A 23,818-nucleotide genomic window follows, 5' to 3' on the forward strand; every position below is an offset into this window, starting at 1 on the left:
TCTAACAAATAAAAATGAACTTTAATTTATAATAAATATTCAATTTACAAACTTATTAATAGGGAACTATACATAAAAAAATAATTACGATTTAATTTATATGATTATTTAAAAAAAATTATTAGTAGTTATTTTGTTTATTAAAAGTATTAGTACTAATTACTTCAAATATCACCTACACGACTTCGATTTTTGTTAATTAAATTTTGTATACATAATTTAATTATGTCTTCGTAGTTTGAAAATTATTACTTTTTAGTAATACCGGCAACGGCGTCGTATCAAAATGTCAGTGCATTGACGGAAATGAAAACGCTGGAATTGACATTTATGTTGTTTTGACTAAATTTAAGATTTTGGACTTTAAATGGTGTGTGAATTATGTAAAAAAATCATCATTTAGAAAATAGGTACCTAGTTTATAAAATTTGTGTTCAGTTGTGAAGGTGAGTATTACATTTCCGGTAAATTTTTTAATAGAATGACATCCATTTTATATATAATATATATATATATATATCTATATGATCAAGGATCAATTTACAATCTCCCAAGTTTAGGTTTATTATTACCTGTTATTTTTAATGTGAAAATCCTATTTATAAACCACCTGATTAATAATCAGTAATGAATAGTTATATAACAAACACTCAAGTGCAAAATTTATAATTATTAAATAATTAAGTATCTAGAATCTTCGTAAATATCTATATGTATAAAAAAAACAAAGAAATCAATTTAAGTTATAATTGAATACGTAAAATTTTGAAATCAAAGTCTTGAATTAATTTTTATGTGTGCATTTAAATTTAGTTTCATTTAGAAATTTGTGAGTCAAGCTCAACTGAACATGCATGGAAATCTATCCTTTATAGACAGACACTTCAGTCACTTTCAGCTGTTCTAATAGGCAGTACGCGTCGTTCATTACAATTTAGCACTTGTGAAATTTCGCGTATAATTAATCAAAATAGTGTTGTGCCATAAATTTCTAATAATATATGAGGTAAATATATAATAAATAAGAATTTTTTCCAAACATATAATATAGTAAAATCGATTTTGAATTGTGTGATGGTAATTCTAAAATAAGAATTAATTGAGTGTAATTGATCTTTATATATCTATTTCCATGTATTTATTATAATTTATTCGTTATTTATAATATTTGAAGTCTTAGTAACAATGGTTAGGATAGTAGATTATTCCTTTTATAAAAATTAAATAATTTCAATAATAAATGTATTGCTACACTAAAGAAGATGTATATAGTTGCAATTTTTCTAAATTTTTTTATCTTTTAATAATTATTATCATTGTTAGAAACAGAAAGACTTCCATAGATCATAATAGAAGGCTGAAATGACAGTAGTAGTTCATTTGAACCGAAATTATTGTATATTCAATATGGGCAATATAATTTTGCTTATTGCATGGAAATATGCGAAATAAGTGAAATTTTGTTCCAAAATAAGTGTTAAAAGACTTCTTTCGAATATATTTCAAATATGGAAGTCAAATTAATCAGTATAATGGATTTTCAGTGAAATATTTAATTATTTGAAAAGGCATATGTATTATTATAAACAGGAAAGGTATGTAACCAGTTCAATTAACACGGTTTCCTTTTTTAACACCTTATAAGTTAAGATTTGAATGAAATTCAATAAACAACATTTAAAAGAACCTATAGAAATTGAAGATACTTTAAGAAATGTAATTTTTTTGAAAAAAAAAACTACTATTATACCGTTTTTTAAACAGTGATGAATCCTCGTGCAAAAATTACTTTCAAGATAAATAAGTAGTAACAAAAAATTGTTAGAATAAATAGAATTGTTGCCATTGTGTATATGTGAATGGTTGCTTTGAAAAATAATCATCGAAAATGTAAAACGCAATATTTTTCAACTAGAACAGTTGCCAAAAACTCATAATACACCTACGGAAAAAAAGTTTATTTCCCAATCATTGTTTTCTTTAGAATCGGGTTAATTTCATCGCTGAAAATACAAACGTTCATTCAACTTTGAAAAAGAAAATTACCAACTGGCAGAAATATTTAATATTTTCGCCAAATCATGGTATATGCCAAATATACGGGTTAATCACCTAATTATTATACCGGAACAATAGCAGGATCTCAATTTAAATCGTATGTTGTTTACTTTTCTTATTGATAAGTATACTTGGGTAAGCCAGTGAGCTTCCCACTTTTCAAAACTCTCTATTTTATTTCCTTTGAATAATATATGGAAAACCTTAACAGCTGATCCAAACAGAAATACAAAAGTGTCTAGTAGTAGTGGCTGGAATGCAGCCAAAATTACATATTGGGCATGAAAGAAGCCATTGACATATGTACTGTAGACATGCATTCAAAAAATTATTTTTCTTTTGAACTGTGACAAGTTTTTGTGTAAAGAGAGAACATAAAATTGAATTAATCTCTTTATAAGTACTGCTCTTCACTACCAATTCATCCCAATGTTTAATTTCTGACCGTAAGCATTTTTGGAATGACTATCCGCTTTATTGTGGCCTTTTATAAATACTGCTCTTCGCTAATAATGCATCCCAATGTGTAAATTATGACTAGAAGCATTCGCGGAACGCCTCTTTCGAAAAGGTTTTCATCTGCTGGGTCGTGACCTTGTCAGTATGACGAATGGTGTCAAAACGTTTCCCTTGCAGCCTTTTTTTTCTGGAAGAGTGAGAAGTCGCATGGTATTAAGCCAGGCGATTAAGGTAGATGTGAACAGACCAAAAACCTGGGAATTAATTATGACATGACTCGTCAACACATTTTTAAGATCTATTTTTTACTTATTGCATCAGAAACTTTCTAATGCCCCCTGGTAAAATTTGTAGTTTACATTTGTTGGAATAGATTTCGATTCTACTATGATTAAGAGATTTTTTAGGGTGATTCATCTTTTTTTCTTCCAGTTATAGGTAGAATTTAACATTTAGTGAGTTTAATTGGCACTTTTTTTTTCTAATTTGAAACAACAATGATAAACCGAAACGGGTTCAAAGAATTTAAATTATGAAATATCGTAGTTATTAATAATTTATTATATGTTTTGATCGTACCTCGTATATTCATCATATATTTAATGAAGAGTGAAATAATAATAATACGGATTTTTTTATTTATAAATTCCAAATTAAAATAATCAACACGTAGAATTCTGTAAATGTCAAAAATATTGATGCCAAACTTTTACAGTACGCCTGCGTCAAATGTCAGCGACCGTCAGTTGTTATTAAAAAAAACATGGCTGACATAGAACCTCTTGTATTTTATTACGAAATTAACCTCAAAATTTGTCATTTTTCTTTCTTAGTAGATGATAAAATCCATTTCGTTAGCGAGTTGTTACGTAGCAACAGACATTCATCTTCGATAATATAGTTTTGTATATATAAATATTATTTTTAGAACAGCATCGGCTTCTGGAACATTGAATCGTACATGTAGGATCATCGTTACTTCCCAACTCGTATGTCATTCTCTATATTTAGTGCGATCGTTTACGAGCTGTCCGTTGGTCAAACGACGACGGGAGTTCAGATTAAACTAGATAGAGACCTTCGCATACAAAATTGAATGCAAGCTACTGCAAATATTATAAATAAAATAAATTGTTTCGTAAAATCGTGTACAGTGGCGTTACGTTTATATATTATATTATACAGGTTATGAAATATCTATTTGTGATTATTTTGTTATTGGTGTCGGTTCGTGTAAATAATTATTTTTCAAAAGTCTGGTTTGATTTCAAGAAAATAGCGAACGGCGCGTCAAGGTTAACATGAACCTGTATTTAAAAAAAAATAATAAACATTGAATCACATGTTTTAACGATACAGGTGCAACACTTTTATTTTCTTTACTCGATTTCGCTACAGTGAAAACATTTTTTTTTGCTTCAATCTAAACGAGAGAAAATGTTATTCTAGGAATTTTTAATCAGTAGATGTTTTAGATTACATATAGAGTGTCTCAAATTTGAATAATAAATTTTATATTATACGAGGGTTGGTTAATAAGATTTAATGCAGTTAATAAAATAATTATTTGTTTTATGGTTGGAATCGATTCTTTTTTCACGTTTAGGAACAAAAAAATTAGTAAGTAGTGGTTAAATCCGGGAAATAGGGTGGTTGAAGGGAGAATTTTTAACTATGAATTGAATTTGTGGTGTCAACGACTTTTTAGAAAAGTGTGTTAATTAATGAAAATGTATAAAGAGCAACAACCCAATTTTACGAATCTTATTTCGTGTATAAATAAATTCATACATATATATATATCATAGTCTGATAAACACCAGCACGTAGTGAAACGGTAAACGGCGTTGTTTTCTATGGTAATATATCGAATTTACAAATTTTTTCGTTCATTTCAACTTTAGTATACGATGTTAGTTTAGAAAGTTGACGAACTCAATCGAAAAAGTTTTATTCCAACTTCCGGCTAGATTGGACGGTTATTTGAAGCGTTTAAATGATATTTTCTGCGCAAACTCCGACTACGCTACTAACCAAATCGATAAATAGTACGAAGAATTGTCAAAAACGGGCTCGGTTGTCGACGCGTCGCGTTCTGATCGCCCGATATCTTTCCAGTAGGGCAAATTTGAATTTTTAGAGTATTGTAGGGGTAGGATTATTAAAAAAGAGGATTTATATGTTTAAATATACATTTTAATCAACATAAAACAATAAAGAACTGCGTGAATAATTATTTTTTTTTGTACAGGTTTTTATCGACCGTAAATTTGTACTCTATATCTAAATCCCATGCCCCATGGTGAAGTTAATTTTATTTTGACCAATTGCCTTCCTATACCTCCGTCCAAAAGTTCGGCCTTCGCCCCGTGTCCGTCTAAAAATTGGTTGTAGACTCTTATGGCGCTGATGGTTTCGTGTCTCGAATAACCAGCTGGTAAATCCTTGGGGTATTCGATTATTTTTTCTCTGCCGCTCCAGAATCGTCCCGTTTTTGTAAATTCCTAAAATTTAAATGGATACAAGACAATCGGAAGTTTAGACGAGACCGTACGATCTACGAAGACCAAAAGCGGTGGTCGAACAAATTTGTGATCGTCGAATGAAAGTGCTCGAGCTACCAGACCTGGCAGGCTATTTACAAAACGCGTTACGTCGTATTTGGACACGATGTCGAGTTTTGGAACAAAAACAGCGTCGTGAAGATGATTCAGTTGAGTTTTTGGCAACGTTTCATAACCGTGGATGGAACGTGAGTCCATCACTTCACGAAAATAAAAAAAAACAATCGAAACATTGCACCGAAAAGGGAAAACGTCTCCTAGACGAGACCGTACGATCTACGAAGACCAAAAGCGGTGGTCGAACAAATGTGTGATCGTCAAATGAAAGTGCTCGAGCTGCCAGACCTGGCAGGCTATTTACAAAGCGCGTTACGTCGTATTTGGACACGATGCCGCGTTTTGGAACAAAAACAGCGTCGTGAAGATGATTCCCTCGAGTTTTTGGCAACGTTTCATAACCGTGGATGGAACGTGAGTCCATCACTTAACGAAAATAAAAAAAAAAACAATCGAAACATTGCACCGAAAAGGGAAAACGTCTCCTAGACGAGACCGTGCGATCTACGAAGACCAAAAGTGGTGGTCGAACAAATTTATGATCGTCAAATGAAAGTGCTCGAGCTGCCAGACCTGGCAGGCTATTTACAAAGCGCGTTACGTCGTATTTGGACACGATGTCGAGTTTTGGAACAAAAACAGCGTCGTGAAGATGATTCAGTTGAGTTTTTGGCAACGTTTCATAACCGTGGATGGAACGTGAGTCCATCACTTCACGAAAATAAAAAAAAACAATCGAAACATTGCACCGAAAAGGGAAAACGTCTCCTAGACGAGACCGTACGATCTACGAAGACCAAAAGCGGTGGTCGAACAAATGTGTGATCGTCAAATGAAAGTGCTCGAGCTGCCAGACCTGGCAGGCTATTTACAAAGCGCGTTACGTCGTATTTGGACACGATGTCGAGTTTTGGAACAAAAACAGCGTCGTGAAGATGATTCAGTTGAGTTTTTGGCAACGTTTCATAACCGTGGATGGAACGTGAGTCCATCACTTCACGAAAATAAAAAAAAAACAATCGAAACATTGCACCGAAAAGGGAAAACGTCTCCTAGACGAGACCGTGCGATCTACGAAGACCAAAAGCGGTGGTCGAACAAATTTATGATCGTCAAATGAAAGTGCTCGAGCTGCCAGACCTGGCAGGCTATTTACAAAGCGCGTTACGTCGTATTTGGACACGATGTCGAGTTTTGGAACAAAAACAGCGTCGTGAAGATGATTCAGTTGAGTTTTTGGCAACGTTTCATAACCGTGGATGGAACGTGAGTCCATCACTTCACGAAAATAAAAAAAAACAATCGAAACATTGCACCGAAAAGGGAAAACGTCTCCTAGACGAGACCGTACGATCTACGAAGACCAAAAGCGGTGGTCGAACAAATGTGTGATCGTCAAATGAAAGTGCTCGAGCTGCCAGACCTGGCAGGCTATTTACAAAGCGCGTTACGTCGTATTTGGACACGATGTCGAGTTTTGGAACAAAAACAGCGTCGTGAAGATGATTCAGTTGAGTTTTTGGCAACGTTTCATAACCGTGGATGGAACGTGAGTCCATCACTTAACGAAAATAAAAAAAAAACAATCGAAACATTGCACCGAAAAGGGAAAACGTCTCCTAGACGAGACCGTGCGATCTACGAAGACCAAAAGCGGTGGTCGAACAAATTTATGATCGTCGAATGAAAGTGCTCGAGCTGCCAGACCTGGCAGGCTATTTACAAAGCGCGTTACATCGTATTTGGTTACATTTCGGCGGTGATTAGATTGCGAAAAATGTTTGATTAAATCGGGGATGAAATATACGGAGTAGATCGTAAATTTAACGAGTTTCTATTCAAAATGGACGGTATTTTATGGGAGTATTTACCTGGTGGTACAACAATCGATCGAAAGCTTGGATGGATCCTAAAAATAAGTGGCCGTCCTGACTGCCGTTGTTGTTTGAATAATTTGTTTGTTTGTTGTTGTAGGTCGAGTAATAGACATTTTGGGGCGGCGGTTTGAAAGCCGGTGCTGGAATAAATAAAAAATTTCGATAATTAATCGGAAAAAAAATTATTAGTATTAAAAAATTGGCAGGATACGATAAAAATGGAAGGGAAAAATCGTTTACGGGCGATATGAGGTAAAGAAAAAGGGGGGGGGTGAGTTTTTAAGGGTGAAAAACGGTTTGTTTCGATTTCTGACAAAACTACAAGTTCTATGGAGAAATTTTAAATGAGAAAGTTGTAGGTAATGGGGTGATTTACAATTTATGTATTTAAAATTTTTTAATATAACCTCAAAGTTTACGCGAAAATTGGAAATGATGAGGTTTTTGTTTTTTTAGTTGTGTTTTACAAAAAACTTTTTTTTATTACGAAATTTGGTGAAAAATAACCTTTTTATGTCCTATATATATCGTAATTTTCAATGGAAAATTGTTACGTTAAAATATTAGTTTTTTTTTGAAATTTTTCGTCCATTGAAATTTTTACTGTTTAGTGGTGTAAAAAATGGTAAATTTTCTCAAAAAAGGTTAAAAAAAACGAAAAAAAATCGCGTGCCAAATTTCTTTTTAATCATTTGTACGAGTTTTTAGATGTTTTTTTGAAATTTTTTGGTCTAATTACACAGAAAACGTGAAATTTCATGTTACGTAAATAATTAGAGCATAAAATTTCGATAAATATTCAAAAAATTGTACAAAAGATTTAAAAAATATTACGAATTATCTTTTTTTTTTCGTTTTTTGCATTTTTTGTGAAAATTTACCATGGTGACCGTAATATTTTTTCATACCATCGGAAAGTACAGATTTCAACGAACAAAAAACACCCCGATTTAAAAAAAAACTGATTTTTTCCCAGTAAAAATTTTCGATTGAAAACTAGGGTGTTTTTTCGATGTTAAATCGAAATATTTTGGACTTTAAAGGACTCAAAATACATCGTAGGAAAGAATTTTTGGTAAAAGATAAAAAATAAAAACCAAAATTAGTCGATTTCGATATTTCACGTGAATTTTGAGGTTAGAATCTTCTCCTTTTCCAATGAATTTCATCCTACTATAATTTTTATCGTTTTTAAAAGCTTTTTACCTTGTAGTATATACAAAAAAAGTCTTATTAATATTATTTTAGAAACTAATTACACAGAAAGCATGAAATTTCATGTTACTTGAATAATTAGAGCATAAAATTTTGATAAATGTCCAAAAAATTGTACAAAACATTAAAAAATATTACGAATCATTTTTTTTTTCGTTTTTTTTTGCATTTTTCGAGAAAATTTACCGTGGTGACAGTAATATTTTTTCACACCATCGGAAAGTAGAGATTCCAACGAACAAAAAACACCCCGATTTAAAAAAAAAATGATTTTTTTCGCAGTAAAAATTTTCGATTGAAAACTAGGGTGTTTTTTCGATATTAAATCGAAATATTTTGGACTTTAAAGGACTCAAAACACAAAGATAAAAAACAAAATTAGGCAATTTCGATATTTCACGTGAATTTTGAGGTTAGAATCTTCTCCTTTTCCAATGAATTTCATCCAACTATTATTTTTATCGTTTTTTATCATTTTTAAAAGCATTTTACCCTGTAGTATATACAAAAAAAGTCTTACTGATATTATAAACGGAATTATTCCCAACTACGGATCCATTCACGGTCGGTATAAGAACTTGAACCGGTTGGTAATAAACTTGACATCCGAAACCGTTGAAGAAAATTACGAAAACAAATAAAACTATCAACTCTTTCATCATTCATAAACAACTGATATTGAATCACTTTCCAATCTTCTTTTTATAACGAAATATTGTTTGATCTAATTTATTATGAGATACGTTGAGTAAATTTGTTTCTTGTCACGGGGGATGTACAATACGAGTCAGATTTTTTCGGAAAAAAAAATATAAGATCGTAAATATCACGGTATTAATTCAAACAACGTTTATTTATAGGAAAACTACGCTCGGCAACACCGCAAATATTCGTAATTTCTTTCAAATTATTGTAAATAACGACAATTCATGTTTGTAAATAGCAAAGTCCTTCCTCGAGAAGGCTCCGAAGAAAGAAATCAGTGGCGGCAGGCTCCATCCTGCCTAAAACGACGTTTGTACTCTAGTGGGACGGACCCACGAAACCTCCCGCGTGAATATCCGCCTACAAACACGCCCCAGACGGCTTCCGGTGGTTCCGGTACACGCCGCCGGCTCGATAGGTGTAATCCCACAGAAAAAAATCAGTAGGTGTTGAATCGGGACTGCACGGAATCAGATTTATGTCACCTGTTTTAGAAATCAGTTTTCCGAGGAAAAATTTCACGACCTTTTGGTGGAAATGGTTTTGATAGGCATCCCGAGGCTTCGACTGAATTTTTTGAAAGTTCAGCTGCAAATTTTCGTGTCAAATGCATAATTTGTCGAAATCGAAACAACAACAATCCTTGGTGTTTGGGAAATTTTTAAACTCCAAGTACATATTTAGAAAATGACATTTTTATGTTTGAAATCGTAAATCATATTTATTTACCGTTATATCATTATAATTTATGATAACTGCAACGATTCGATACGTCACACATAAACAAAAACAGTTAACGTACGGAATTTAACGAATTTCGTTATTTGGATCAACGATTTTTAATCAAAATGTCGAATGAAATGCAACATCCCATAATCATATCGAATTACGTAATAATATAAAACTTTTTCAATTATACCAAGGAAAGAAAATAAATAATAGAGACTTATAAACATTCTAATAATCGAACAATATAATGTACCTGCTTAATAATATTTGCAATGTCAATATTAATTTGTTATTTTGCAAAAAGTAAAGTTGATTGTACTTCCAGGACAATTACTAATATAAAATGCTAAATCATCGAAGGGAAACACTGTCAACTGTCAACATCGAAGTGGCTAAAGTCCCGAAAAAGTGTTTTGCAGTACGGAACTGCCACTTTCACTACACGGAACACTCAAAACGCAACTTTCGGAATGTAAATGAATACAAAACGAATAATATAAAACAGCACAAAAAAACATTTATAAAAAGATTAAATACTTAATAAACATATTTCTCGTGCTATCGTTATGTGTGGTGTCGCCATCTAGCTAAAAATAACGAACGAATCAGTTTGGATTTTAGGACACGATGTTAAACTGCATAATTTTCTGTTTATATGTAGTATTATTATAGAATCGAATATTAGAGAGACGATCCTACATATGCAAATTCTTCAATTGTAGGTTGATAAGGCTTGTTATGTAGGAGACATTCTGTCACGTGCTCGTTATCGAATTTAACAGGTACGATCATTAATGACCCATTGACATTGAAAGTGCAGCCCATTAGATGTTGGCATACTATCAAAATGTGCATGTCGGTAATTTGTTTTTCGTATGAAATTTATGGTACGCGTGCGTACCTTTCAATTAATCCGTTTAACGGAATTGTTATTGTACAGAATGTCCCATAATAGGGTGTCCCACGACACTTAATTAAAACTGTATCTGTATATATGGCAAAATACCTATAGTAGAATCATGAAAATTTCTACATTTGGGATTTTCGGATACGATCTTTTTATCTAAAATATTTTCAAAGATGGCCGACTTCCGGTTATATCGGAAGTCGACTGTAACTTTGTTATTTTAAATGGAATATCCTGTATATTAATAAATTTTCGAAGTCTACGTGAAATTTTAGTATACTTTTGTCTAAAAACTTTTTTCGAAAAATGCATATTTTGTGGGTTATTAATTTTTTTGTAAAAAATTTGACCGCTGCAGACCCTTATAAATTATTTTTTTGTGATAATATCCTTAGAGATATGAAAATGGTGACTGTTTGGTTGCTTTTAGCAAGATTGGACGTATTTGAATCTATGTTGCGAAATTTTTTATTTTATACAGGGTGTGTATAAAAAGTGTTCAAAGTTTAACTTCATAAATATCAAATTTCTTTATTTTTTTAATTAGAACCACCCGGTTTTTTCTATTTTAATACATTCAGGGGTAAAATATAAGGCAAATTCATATATACTTTCCCATAGCTAAACCTTACCGTTATCCAGATATTAGATGTTTTATTTTCGATTTATTTAAAAAAAACAGTTTCTATAGATGGAATAAGCAAATGACAGCTAATTTTTGAAAAATGACAGTTTAACAGGCAAATGACAGTCTAATTTTTGAAAAATGACAGTTTAACAGGCAAATGACAGTCTAATGTTTGAAAAATGACAGTTTAACAGGCAAATGACAGTCTAATGTTTGAAAAATGACAGTTTAACAGGCAAATGACAGTCTAATGTTTGAAAAATTACAGTTTAACAGGCAAATGACAATCTAATGTTTGAAAAATGACAGTTTAACAGACAAATGACAATCTAATGTTTGAAAAATGACAGTTTAACAGGCAAATGACAGTCTAATGTTTGAAAAATGACAGTTTAACAGGCAAATGACAGTCTAATGTTTGAAAAATGACAGTTTAACAGGCAAATGACAGTCTAATGTTTGAAAAATGACAGTTTAACAGACAAATGACAGTCTAATGTTTGAAAAATGACAGTTTAACAGGCAAATGACAGTCTAATGTTTGAAAAATGACAGTTTAACAGGCAAATGACAGTCTAATGTTTGAAAAATGACAGTTTAACAGGCAAATGACAGTCTAATGTTTGAAAAATGACAGTTTAACAGGCAAATGACAGTCTAATGTTTGAAAAATGACAGTTTAACAGGCAAATGACAGTCTAATGTTTGAAAAATGACAGTTTAACAGGCAAATGACAGTCTAATGTTTGAAAAATGACAGTTTAACAGGCAAATGACAGTCTAATGTTTGAAAAATGACAGTTTAACAGGCAAATGACAGTCTAATGTTTGAAAAATGACAGTTTAACAGGCAAATGACAGTCTAATGTTTGAAAAATGACAGTTTAACAGGCAAATGACAGTCTAATGTTTGAAAAATGACAGTTTAACAGGCAAATGACAGTCTAATGTTTGAAAAATGACAGTTTAACAGGCAAATGACAGTCTAATGTTTGAAAAATGACAGTTTAACAGGCAAATGACAGTCTAATGTTTGAAAAATGACAGTTTAACAGGCAAATGACAGTCTAATGTTTGAAAAATGACAGTTTAACAGGCAAATGACAGTCTAATGTTTGAAAAATGACAGTTTAACAGGCAAATGACAGTCTAATGTTTGAAAAATGACAGTTTAACAGGCAAATGACAGTCTAATGTTTGAAAAATGACAGTTTAACAGGCAAATGACAGTCTAATGTTTGAAAAATGACAGTTTAACAGGCAAATGACAGTCTAATGTTTGAAAAATGACAGTTTAACAGGCAAATGACAGTCTAATGTTTGAAAAATGACAGTTTAACAGGCAAATGACAGTCTAATGTTTGAAAAATGACAGTTTAACAGGCAAATGACAGTCTAATGTTTGAAAAATGACAGTTTAACAGGCAAATGACAGTCTAATGTTTGAAAAATGACAGTTTAACAGGCAAATGACAGTCTAATGTTTGAAAAATGACAGTTTAACAGGCAAATGACAGTCTAATGTTTGAAAAATGACAGTTTAACAGGCAAATGACAGTCTAATGTTTGAAAAATGACAGTTTAACAGGCAAATGACAGTCTAATGTTTGAAAAATGACAGTTTAACAGGCAAATGACAGTCTAATGTTTGAAAAATGACAGTTTAACAGGCAAATGACAGTCTAATGTTTGAAAAATGACAGTTTAACAGGCAAATGACAGTCTAATGTTTGAAAAATGACAGTTTAACAGGCAAATGACAGTCTAATGTTTGAAAAATGACAGTTTAACAGGCAAATGACAGTCTAATGTTTGAAAAATGACAGTTTAACAGGCAAATGACAGTCTAATGTTTGAAAAATGACAGTTTAACAGGCAAATGACAGTCTAATGTTTGAAAAATGACAGTTTAACAGGCAAATGACAGTCTAATGTTTGAAAAATGACAGTTTAACAGGCAAATGACAGTCTAATGTTTGAAAAATGACAGTTTAACAGGCAAATGACAGTCTAATGTTTGAAAAATGGCAGTTTTCACAGTCAAATGATACTTTTTCGTTACAGATGAGAATTGCTCAAAAACGAACATAGCGTTTATCGTCGTCCCATCATGGATCGCAATATACAAGCCGTTCAACACGGTCTGCCCGTATCGGTGCTCGATGCCGCTCACGCAAACGAATATTTCGAACAATTCGTCAACGCTACCAGCTTGAAAAACATTTTAGGTTATTATCGAGGTCTCATAGATTGCCTCCATTTGAGACCGAACGTATTCAATTTGTTTTATCCAAAATTGAAAGCTAATTTGGTTTCGTGGCGAGCTAAGGCGCTTTTGAAAAAGTTCGACGCTAGAGCGTCGCATAAATGTTATCAAAAAGGTAAATTGGCGGCTAACACCAAAGTTTTGGTGATAGGGGGAGGACCGTGCGGTATGAGGACTGCTATTGAAGCACAGCTGTTGGGTGCCAAAGTGGTAAGTTTACAGATTGTTCCCAATTTATATAAATCGCCATTTCCGATGCAACTTTGACGCCCCGTACTTCGGAAACACGATTACGTGGCGCTTTCCCGATTTTTTCCCTCGTAGTATGAAGCTTTGAAAGTACTTTCCCATAATTTGAGTCCAATATTTTAATTATTTTACCTTGTACGATTTTTTGAACCGTACTATTTTTTTTTTCATATTCAACGCCCTATTTAAGGGCGGAATAATTATTTTATGAAAAAACGAAATCCGCCAGTCGATTTCTCGTACAAAAAAACCCTTTTTCCTAATGTCACATTATATTTCGAGAAAAAAAATTGATTCATATACCCACAATTTATTATACTGCAACTTTGACGCTCCGTACTTCGGAAACACGATTACGTGGCGCTTTCCCGATTTTTTCCCTCTTAGTATGAAGCTTTGAAAGTACTTCCCCCTAATTTGAGTCCAATATTTAAATTATTTTACCTTGTACGATTTTTTGAATAAAAGTTCATTTTTTTCTTCTTCTTTCTCTTTTATTTCGGTGTTATTACTTCAATTAATGGTACTAAATATATTTACTAAGATTTTAGGACGAATCTAGTGAAAAATTTCACTATTTTAGAAATTTTTTTCACTATAACTGATAATACAACTTTGACGCCCTATACTTCAAAAATTTAACCTTGTTTCGCATTTCTGATTTTTTTATCTCATAAATCGAACTTTCTAGATTACCCCCATATAATATGAATTTAATTATTTTGATCAGTATAATTTTTATATCCATTTTTATCTATTTCATTTGGTCGTATTTTATTTTTAGGTTGTAGTAGAAAAAAGGGACAGATTTTCAAGAAATAACGTCCTGCATTTATGGCCTTTCGTGATAGAAGATCTGAGGATGCTCGGGGCGAAGAAATTTTTCGGAAAATTTTGCGCTGGGGCCATCGATCACGTCAGCATCAGGCAGTTGCAGTGCATTTTATTGAAAGTGGCCCTTCTTTTGGGAGTCGAAGTACACACCGAAGTCAGTTTTGAGGCTCTAATAGAACCGAATGCTACAGACAGTGAGTAAAATATTTTTCGAAGGTTTTATAGTCTCTTGGTACCAAATCTGGTACAACCGAAGGTTGAGAATCGATATTCTATACTTTAGCGGGTTTCTCAATATTCCTGTGGACCATAAACGAAACTATGGTCCATGCTGTATATAATATTTGATTAAATTGATTCCGTTTTATGTATTTCTACCCTTATAAAATGGAATGCGAAACTGATTCCGAGTGTTTGAAGCGTTCTTCTATATTTCATCAAGGATTTCATACTTGGAACCACTCGATATCTTTTGAATGTAATTAAAACTGCTTAGAGTACAAATCCGGCAAATATAGTGGGTGTTATGGTCCTCCCAAGGTGTTTGGGTTCATATTTCAATTGGTTCCATGAGGTCCTTTGATCTAATCATCATTCCTCAAGTCCCAGTTCTTCATCTAGAATATTTAATCGATAGTTTCTTACTAAAAAGTGCCTCGGAATCAATTCTGGACAAAAAGAAGGATATAAGTTCCGTACAAGGTATTCCGGTACACTTTTCGAATGGTTTTATGATGTTCATCGATCTAATTTTCATCCTCTAACTTCCAGCTTTACATTTGGAATGTTTTATCGACAGTTACATACTTAAAAATGTCTAAGGATCAAATCTGGCAAGTTTTGTGGTTATTTTGGTCCACTCAAGGTATTTGGGCTCATGTTTCAATTGGTTCCATGAGATCCTATGATCTAATCATCATTCCTCAAGTCCCAGTACTTCATCTAGAATATTTAATCGATAGTTTCTTACTAAAAAGTGCCTGGGAATCAATTCTGGACAAAAAGAAGGATATAAGTTCCGTACAAGGTATCCTGGTACACATTTCGAATGGTTTTATGATGCTCATCGATTTAATTTTCATCCTCTAACTTCCAGCTTTATATTTAGAATGTTTTATCGACAGTTACATACTTAAAAATGTCTAAGGATCAAATCCTGCAAATATGGTGGGTGTTATGATCCTCCCAAGGTATTTGGGTCCATATTTCAATTGGTTCTCTGTAATTAATTGATTCAATTTCAAATATATAAATAGTACTATGCTTAAAAATATATGGGGATCGAATCAGGCAAATTTAAAGGATATTACGGTTCATACAAAGTATTCGGATACGTATTTCGAATGGTTCTTTGTCATTAATTGAGCTAATTTCAATTCTAAAACTTCCAGTTCGATATGTAGAATCTTATATCAATAATTTCATACTTAGAACTACCTCGTGATTAAATCCGGTATATAGGGTGGATATTATGGCACCCATAGGGTATTTAGGTTCATATTTTGAAAGATTATTTACCATTAATTGATTTTATTCTGTTTTTAAAGCTTCCAATTCGATATTTAGAATCTTATATCAATAATTTCATACTTAGAAATACCTGGTGATCAAATCCGGTATATATGGTGGATATTATGGCTCCCATAGGGTATTTGGGTTCATATTTCAAAAGATTATTTACCATCGATTAATTTTATTTTCATTTTAAAACTTCCAGTTCGATATTTAGAATCTTTTATCAATAATTTCATACTTAGAAATACCTGGTGATCAAATCCGGTATATATGGTGGATATTATGGCTCCCATAGGGTATTTGGGTTCATATTTTGAAAGATTATTTCCCATCGATTAATTTTATTTTCATTTTAAAACTTCCAGTTCGATATTTAGAATCTTATATCAATAATTTCATACTTAGAAATACCTGGTGATCAAATCCGGTATATATGGTGGATATTGTTGTCTACACAAAGTATTCGGATGCATAATATTTAGAAATGAGTGGGGATCAGTTGAGGTAAATAAAATACGGACGGAATTGGAAATTTAATTTGTTTCAGAGATAGGTTGGAGGGCTGAGTTCAAGCCCGCCAATCACCCGGTATCCCAATACGAATTCGACGTCGTGATAGGCGCAGACGGTAAACGTAACACCCTCCAGGGATTCACCAGAAAAGAATTTAGGGGAAAGCTCGCGATAGCGATAACCGCCAATTTTATTAATAGAAAAACGGAAGCGGAAGCTCGAGTAGAAGAGATCAGCGGCGTAGCTTTTATATTTAACCAAAAGTTTTTCAAGGATCTGCAAGAAGCGACCAGAATCGATTTAGAAAATATTGTTTATTACAAAGACGATACCCATTATTTCGTCATGACCGCCAAGAAGCACAGTCTGATCGAAAAGGGCGTCATCAAACAAGTAATTGTAATAAAAGTGAGGTTAGGAGGCGGTCGATGTGATACGTTTTGCGTTTTTGTAGGATTACGCCGATACCGAAAAACTATTGGCGCCCGAAAACGTCGATAAAGAAGCCCTCCAACAATACGCGATAGAAGCCGCCAGTTTCAGCACCAATTATCAATTGCCCAACTTGGAATTCGCCGTCAACCATTACGGTCAACCGGACATAGCCATGTTCGATTTCACGTCCATGTACGCTGCGGAAAACGCCTCCAAAGTAGTCGAAAGAAACGGATACAAGTTGTTGAAGATATTAGTTGGGGATAGTTTATTGGAGGTAACGTTTATTTATTTATTTGGGGTAGGTATTGAGAGGGGGTGGTAGTATACGATTTATCGTAGCCTTTTCTTTTTCTTTGATATTAATATTAATTTGATATTTTTCATACATTTAGGCCTGTATTTTAATCCATGTATGCCAGAGTAGATCAAATGTACTATAATTATGAAAAAACATATTTTATTGACTTTTAATTAACCGGATTTCAATAATTATGATTATAAAGCATGAAATAATATAATAAAAACCATGGTTGGATGAAAATGAAGATTTTTTTGGCATAATTTGATATTTTTCATACATTTAGGTCTAGGCTTTAATCCATTTAGAGCAGAGTAGTTCAAATGTACTATAATTATGAAAAAACATATTTTATTGGCTTCGACTTAACCGGTTTTCAAATAATTATGATTATAAAGCATGAAATAATATAATAAAAACCATGGTTGGATCAAAATGAAGATTTTTTTGGCATAATTTGATATTTTTCATACATTTAGGTCTAGGCTTTAATCCATTTAGAGCAGAGTAGTTCAAATGTACTATAATTATGAAAAAACATATTTTATTGGCTTCGACTTAACCGGTTTTCAAATAATTATGATTATAAAGCATGAAATAATATAATAAAAACCATGGTTGGATGAAAATGAAGATTTTTTTGGCATAATTTGATATTTTTCATACATTTAGGTCTAGGCTTTAATCCATTTAGAGCAGAGTAGTTCAAATGTACTATAATTATGAAAAAACATATTTTATTGGCTTCGACTTAACCGGTTTTCAAATAATTATGATTATAAAGCATGAAATAATATAATAAAAACCATGGTTGGATGAAAATGAAGATTTTTTTGGCATAATTTGATATTTTTCATACATTTAGGTCTAGGTTTTAATCCATTTAGAGCAGAGTAGTTCAAATGTACTATAATTATGAAAAAACATATTTTATTGGCTTCGACTTAACCGGTTTTCAAATAATTATGATTATAAAGCATGAAATAATATAATAAAAACCATGGTTGGATGAAAATGAAGATTTTTTTGGCATAATTTGATATTTTTCATACATTTAGGTCTAGGTTTTAATCCATTTAGAGCAGAGTAGTTCAAATGTACTATAATTATGAAAAAACATATTTTATTGGCTTCGACTTAATCGGTTTTCAATAATTATGATTATAAAGCATGAAATAATATAATAAAAACCATGGTTGGATCAAAATGTAGGTTTTTTGGATAATTTGATATTTTTCATACATTTAGGTCTAGGTTTTAATCCATTTAGAGCAGAGTAGTTCAAATGTACTATAATTATGAAAAAACATATTTTATTGGCTTCGACTTAACCGGTTTTCAAATAATTATGATTATAAAGCATGAAATAATATAATAAAAACCATGGTTGGATCAAAATGAAGATTTTTTTGGCATAATTTGATATTTTTCATACATTTAGGTCTAGGTTTTAATCCATTTAGAGCAGAGTAGTTCAAATGTACTATAATTATGAAAAAACATATTTTATTGGCTTCGACTTAACCGGTTTTCAAATAATTATGATTATAAAGCATGAAATAATATAATAAAAACCATGGTTGGATCAAAATGTAGGTTTTTTTGGCATAATTTGATATTTTTCATACATTTAGGTCTGTATTTTAATCCATGTATGCCAGAGTAGATCAAATGTACTATAATTATGAAAAAGCAGATTTTATTGCCTCAAACTTGATGGGATTCGAATAATTATGTACAGTAAGAATAAAAAAATGTAATAGAAACCATGGTTGGACAAAAATTTGGATTTTTTTTGGAATAATTTGATATTTTTTGAACATCCCGAGTTGTGCATAGTCCAGAGTAGTTCAAATGATGGAAATGCATATAAAAAAATGTTATAGACACCATGGTTTAGAAAAATGAGGATTCTTGGGCAAAATTTGATATTATTTGAACATGCATTGTAACCTGAATGGTCCAGAGTAGATCAAATGTCCTCATCAAACCATAGTTGAGGTTTAGATAATTCGATTTCGGTTTTTCTTATATTTTCAGCCGTTCTGGCCGACCGGTTCGGGTTGCGCCAGAGGTTTCCTATCCTCTTTAGACGCAGCTTGGGCTATCAGAAGTTGGGCTTTGGGCAATTATTCACCATTGGAAGTGATGGCCGAACGAGAATCAATTTATAGATTGTTGGCCCAAACTACGCCTGACAATTTGAACAAAGATTGGAAATCCTACACTTTGGATCCGAGTACAAGATATCCGAATTTGAACAAGGGCGTCGTTTTGCCGAATCAAGTTATTTGTCTCTACGATACGGACAATCCGGCCGGTATTGATAAAATGAAACGCACCTCCAACGATAAACCGGCGGAAATACCGAAAAAAAGAAGAAGAGGTGATAATTTTTTATTTTTATTTTTATTTATTATCATTTTCGTTGGGTACGTTCGCGTTTCGAGGGCTGGGGGATGGTGTAACAACGTCAAGTGTATGTGTTATTTCAGGCCCTTGGTGGAGTAGAGCGGTGTTTGTATCCAGGGCCGGAAAGGCCTATCGGAGAATCACTAGATGGGCTGGTCGGGCGCGTCAGACGTTGTTACGTAGAAACGACCGATAAAAGCCTAAATATTCGAACGGTTTTGTTAAAACATGGAAACATCGGATCGAAAATAAAAAACCAAAACAAAAAAAAATTTATAGATATTCGGTAACACGTTATGTGTTGTGATTTCGGTTTTTTTTTGTGTTTTTCTTTTGCTTCTATCCTTTTTAAAAACAGACGCTCTGCATTATTTTGACGATTAACATATAATATACGGATTAGATCGAAAGAAACTTTTCCTTGCCGAAGACTCTTGTGGTTAAACGGTCCTTGTCGGTACAATTTTGTAATATCGAATTGTTCCGTCAGATTGAACGATTCAATGGATAATTTAGTTCATATTTCAAGTTGTTTTTTACTGAAAAATGCCTGGGAATCAATTCTGGCGAATATAAGGGATGTAAGTTCCGTACAAGGTATTCCGGTACACATTTCGAATGGTTTTATGATGTTCATCGATCTAATTTTCATCCTTTAACTTCCAGCTTTATATTTGGAATGTTTTATCGACAGTTACCTACTTAAAAATGTCCTAAGGATCAAATCTGGCAAGTTTTGTGGTTATTTTGGTCCACTCAAGGTATTTAGGTTCATGTTTCAATTGGTTCCTTGAGATCCTTTGATCTAATCATCATTCCTCAAGTCCCAGTTCTTCATCTAGAATATTTAATCGATAGTTTCTTACTAAAAAGTGCCTCGGAATCAATTCTGGACAAAAAGAAGGATATAAGTTCCGTACAAGGTATTCCGGTACACTTTTCGAATGGTTTTATGATGTTCATCGATCTAATTTTCATCCTTTAACTTCCAACTTTATATTTGGAATGTTTTATCGACAGTTACCTACTTAAAAATGTCCTAAGGATCAAATCTTGCAAGTTTTGTGGTTATTTTGGTTCACCCAAGGTATTTAGGTTCATGTTTCAATTGGTTCCTTGAGATCCTTTGATCTAATCATCATTCCTCAAGTCCCAGTTCTTCATCTAGAATATTTAATCGATAGTTTCTTACTAAAAAGTGCCTCGGAATCAATTCTGGACAAAAAGAAGGATATAAGTTCCGTACAAGGTATTCCGGTACACTTTTCGAATGGTTTTATGATGTTCATCGATCTAATTTTCATCCTTTAACTTCCAGCTTTATATTTAGAATGTTTTATCGACAGTTACATACTTAAAAATGTCTAAGGATCAAATCTTGCCAATATGGTGCTTATTGTGATCCTCCCAATGTATTTCGGTCAATATTCCAAATGGTTCTGTGTTATTAATTGTTCCAGGCGGAATTTTCATTTTCCTGCTCCATATTCAAAACGTTACATAAATCATTTTTCAATTAAAAATACCTGAGTATCGAATCTGGTAAATATAGTGGATATTATGGTATATACAATGTATTCTAATGCGTTTTTGAAATAGTTATCTACCTTTATTTGATCTAATCTCAATTTCCATCTGTTTGTATGATTATATATTCAAATTAACCATCTTTTTTCTTATATTTCCTGTCTTTTATTGAACACGTTCACTGCCACTTATCTATTCTATGCCTTTTCTGAGACCTCTATTCTTCTTTTACTTTTCGTAGTAAATATAACCTAAAAGAAATTTATCCCGATGCTAATGTGGCGCCACCCTTTTCGATGGATACTTTTCATATACGCCGGCGATCTAAGAAAATCAAAATGACGGCCGTGGGGTAAACAATCGACTTTTTTGTATGTACCAGCGTTAGTTTTTTTTCCGATGGTTCAGTTTTTTGTTTTATCAAGACTTCATTGATACTTTTTGGTTAGATTTGGAAATCAATTTTCACTATTACGATTACCCAGTGGCGTTCTCAAAATACGTAAACAAACTTATAGTTTCTATATGGAGTTAATCTCTTTTCATTATGTGAAAAAAAGTCAGAATTTCGTTTATTTTCCACGAGATTTCAAAATACTTGCGTTTTAAACTTTTTTTACCGTTTAGACTTTAAGAGGAATATTAAAGTCTAATAATTAATTAAAACCACGCAAAATATTTGTTTATCCCACGTCGGTCATTTTTAATCAGCTGATATTGACAATTCGTTTGTTGAAATTTCATTAGGGCAGTTCCAGGACACTTCGGAATTATATATGCATTATCATATAGGTAAAGGCCAAGTTATAGCAAAAAGAAGATTAATTTATATAACCTTGTTTATGTATCTTCCTGAAGGTTATTATTTCATTTTATTGTCCTTTATTTAGTTTTTTCTTTGCTTTTTTCATATCAATATTGGAAAATGTGATTGATTTCGTGATTATTAATTTGTAATCGGCTGGTATCTTAATTGCAAAAACGATAGTTCATCTGAAGTGAATAATCCAAGTGATGCATGATAACAGTTTTGTTGTATACGAATTTTTCTGTGATTTTCAGTAAAGTATATTTAAATTAATTTATAAAATTATATATTAAATGCACATATTAATCTTAAAACCTTGTTTTATCACTGGTTTTTCAATTTACTGCAATGCAGTTTTTTCTTTATAGTTAGTTAATTTTTTCACGAAATTTGAGTATTTCTGATACTTCATCGTCAATAAAATTACCCGTTTCTCTTGCCTTTTTCAACTAATTTGATATGAATGGATTACCAACGTTTTTATGTAAACAAAACTGATTAATTGTTTTACTATATCAAAAAGATTGAAAGTAATTTTTTTTTAAACTTATTGGCACTAAACTTACTAACAGTAGTAGTGAAATTTTGTGTAAACTATCTAATTTTTATAGTGCATTTATGTTTGTCATATTGTTTCAAGAAAAAGGGGATTTAATACTCTCCTAAGTCAAGATTTATAAACTTTTTTGAAAAACGGATTGTTTTATCACTATTATTAACATTTTGTTATCGTTTCAAAGAAAATTTTCTCATATTAAATTGCTTTTATTTGCTGTTATGTGTTTTATTGATAAATAATTCAGTTAATAACTTTATTTAAAAATAAATAAGTTCTAATCGTTCAGGCTGATAAAGTGATTCCAAATCTAACTTTAGGTTAGGTTAGGGAATCATTTCTGCCACTAAAAGCTGTAAGTATGAGCAGAGACCAAATAACACCCACGACTGTTGATAATACTAATAAGGGTTGGAAAGCACACATTACTGAGCGGAAGGTGTGTATCGGTGACTTTAAGTCCACCATACTGAATATAATGGAACCACCTGGTACACAAACGGCTCCAGGAGGAATAGTTTGGCCAGAGCAAGCTTCTGAAGAGAACACCCTAAAATAAGCGAATCTTTTTAGCTTAGGGAACATGCTACCGGTTTCTGTATTCGCTGTGAGGGAATGGCTTGAACTTACTATTACAAAATAAAAATAATGTTTCGAATTGATAAATAAGATCTAAAAACGATAGAAAAAATATATTAAATTGATATAAAAGAGAATTTCTAACTATTAACATACTTTTTCATCCCTCGTTTCCATGATTTAACATCCTGTTGTCGCTACTATCGTTTCTGTTCGTTTTATTGCTTTTTTATTAATTTATTTTATATATAATGAATTCATAAATAATTTTAACTAAAAGAAAAGTTAAACGTGGTTATTTTGAATAAACTTTCACCCTAGTGTATCATTACTTTATCATAAAATATTTTTTAGCTTCTTATTCTTCTTAATTATTCACTTTAGTTACTTATACTTCATAAATAAGCATTCTAGATACTTTGTAGCTTCTAATCATCATCTTTGTTCAATAAATTCCCTTTCTAGTCAACTATAAACAAGTTTTTTAGCCTAGGGAAATGAATTAATTAGTTGAATATTGATATTTCTTTTTTCAGTATATATAGTTTGTTTGTATTTAAAAACAGCCAGTATTCACTGAGGGCCAGATCTGGAGGATATGGTGTTTCAATTGTCGGTATTTGT

At 32.1% G+C, this 23,818-nt stretch overlaps 2 protein-coding genes across 20 annotated transcripts in view; one reads left to right on the top strand and one right to left on the bottom strand.

Moving 5' to 3' along the window:
• Positions 1-262: 262 nt before the first annotated feature.
• The window catches only part of LOC130895946 (F-actin-monooxygenase Mical), a 60,467-nt gene continuing 36,911 nt past the window's right edge, over positions 263-23,818 (top strand). For 5 of the 19 annotated variants that reach the window (XM_057803616.1, XM_057803629.1, XM_057803613.1 and 2 more), the window contains exons 1-6: positions 283-446; positions 13,264-13,675; positions 14,499-14,742; positions 16,611-16,969; positions 17,031-17,288; positions 19,353-19,698. In XM_057803616.1, the coding sequence (XP_057659599.1) occupies positions 13,310-13,675; positions 14,499-14,742; positions 16,611-16,969; positions 17,031-17,288; positions 19,353-19,698 (1,573 nt within the window). In that variant the 5' untranslated portion in view covers positions 283-446; positions 13,264-13,309. Of the gene's footprint in view, positions 447-583; positions 1,007-13,263; positions 13,676-14,498; positions 14,743-16,610; positions 16,970-17,030; positions 17,289-19,352; positions 19,699-23,818 lie in introns of those variants that run through there. The other 14 variants (XM_057803627.1, XM_057803623.1, XM_057803625.1 and 11 more) reach the window with 9 other exon arrangements.
• Positions 4,692-8,959, bottom strand: LOC130895949 (uncharacterized). Its single transcript, XM_057803630.1, has 3 exons — positions 8,751-8,959; positions 7,010-7,155; positions 4,692-5,021 (listed from the first exon to the last, which is right to left on the bottom strand). Exons 1-3 carry the CDS (start codon positions 8,890-8,892, stop codon positions 4,773-4,775), a joined length of 537 nt encoding a protein of 178 aa, XP_057659613.1. The 5' UTR covers positions 8,893-8,959; the 3' UTR covers positions 4,692-4,772.

The sequence above is a fragment of the Diorhabda carinulata genome, chromosome 6 (genome assembly GCF_026250575.1).
Source record: "Diorhabda carinulata isolate Delta chromosome 6, icDioCari1.1, whole genome shotgun sequence".
NCBI lineage: Eukaryota > Metazoa > Arthropoda > Insecta > Coleoptera > Chrysomelidae > Diorhabda > Diorhabda carinulata.

What these genes read in the sequence shown, in the direction of transcription:
- LOC130895949 (XM_057803630.1), bottom strand. Translation starts at nt 8,892, where the DNA reads ATGATGAAAGAGTTGATAGTTTTATTTGTTTTCGTAATTTTCTTCAAC. An exon ending in TAATTCCGTTTATAATATCA is followed by an intron (nt 7,156 to 8,750) that starts GTAAGACTTTTT and finishes TATTTATTCCAG; the next exon opens with CACCGGCTTTCAAACCGCCG. An exon ending in ATCGATTGTTGTACCACCAG is followed by an intron (nt 5,022 to 7,009) that starts GTAAATACTCCC and finishes TTTAAATTTTAG; the next exon opens with GAATTTACAAAAACGGGACG.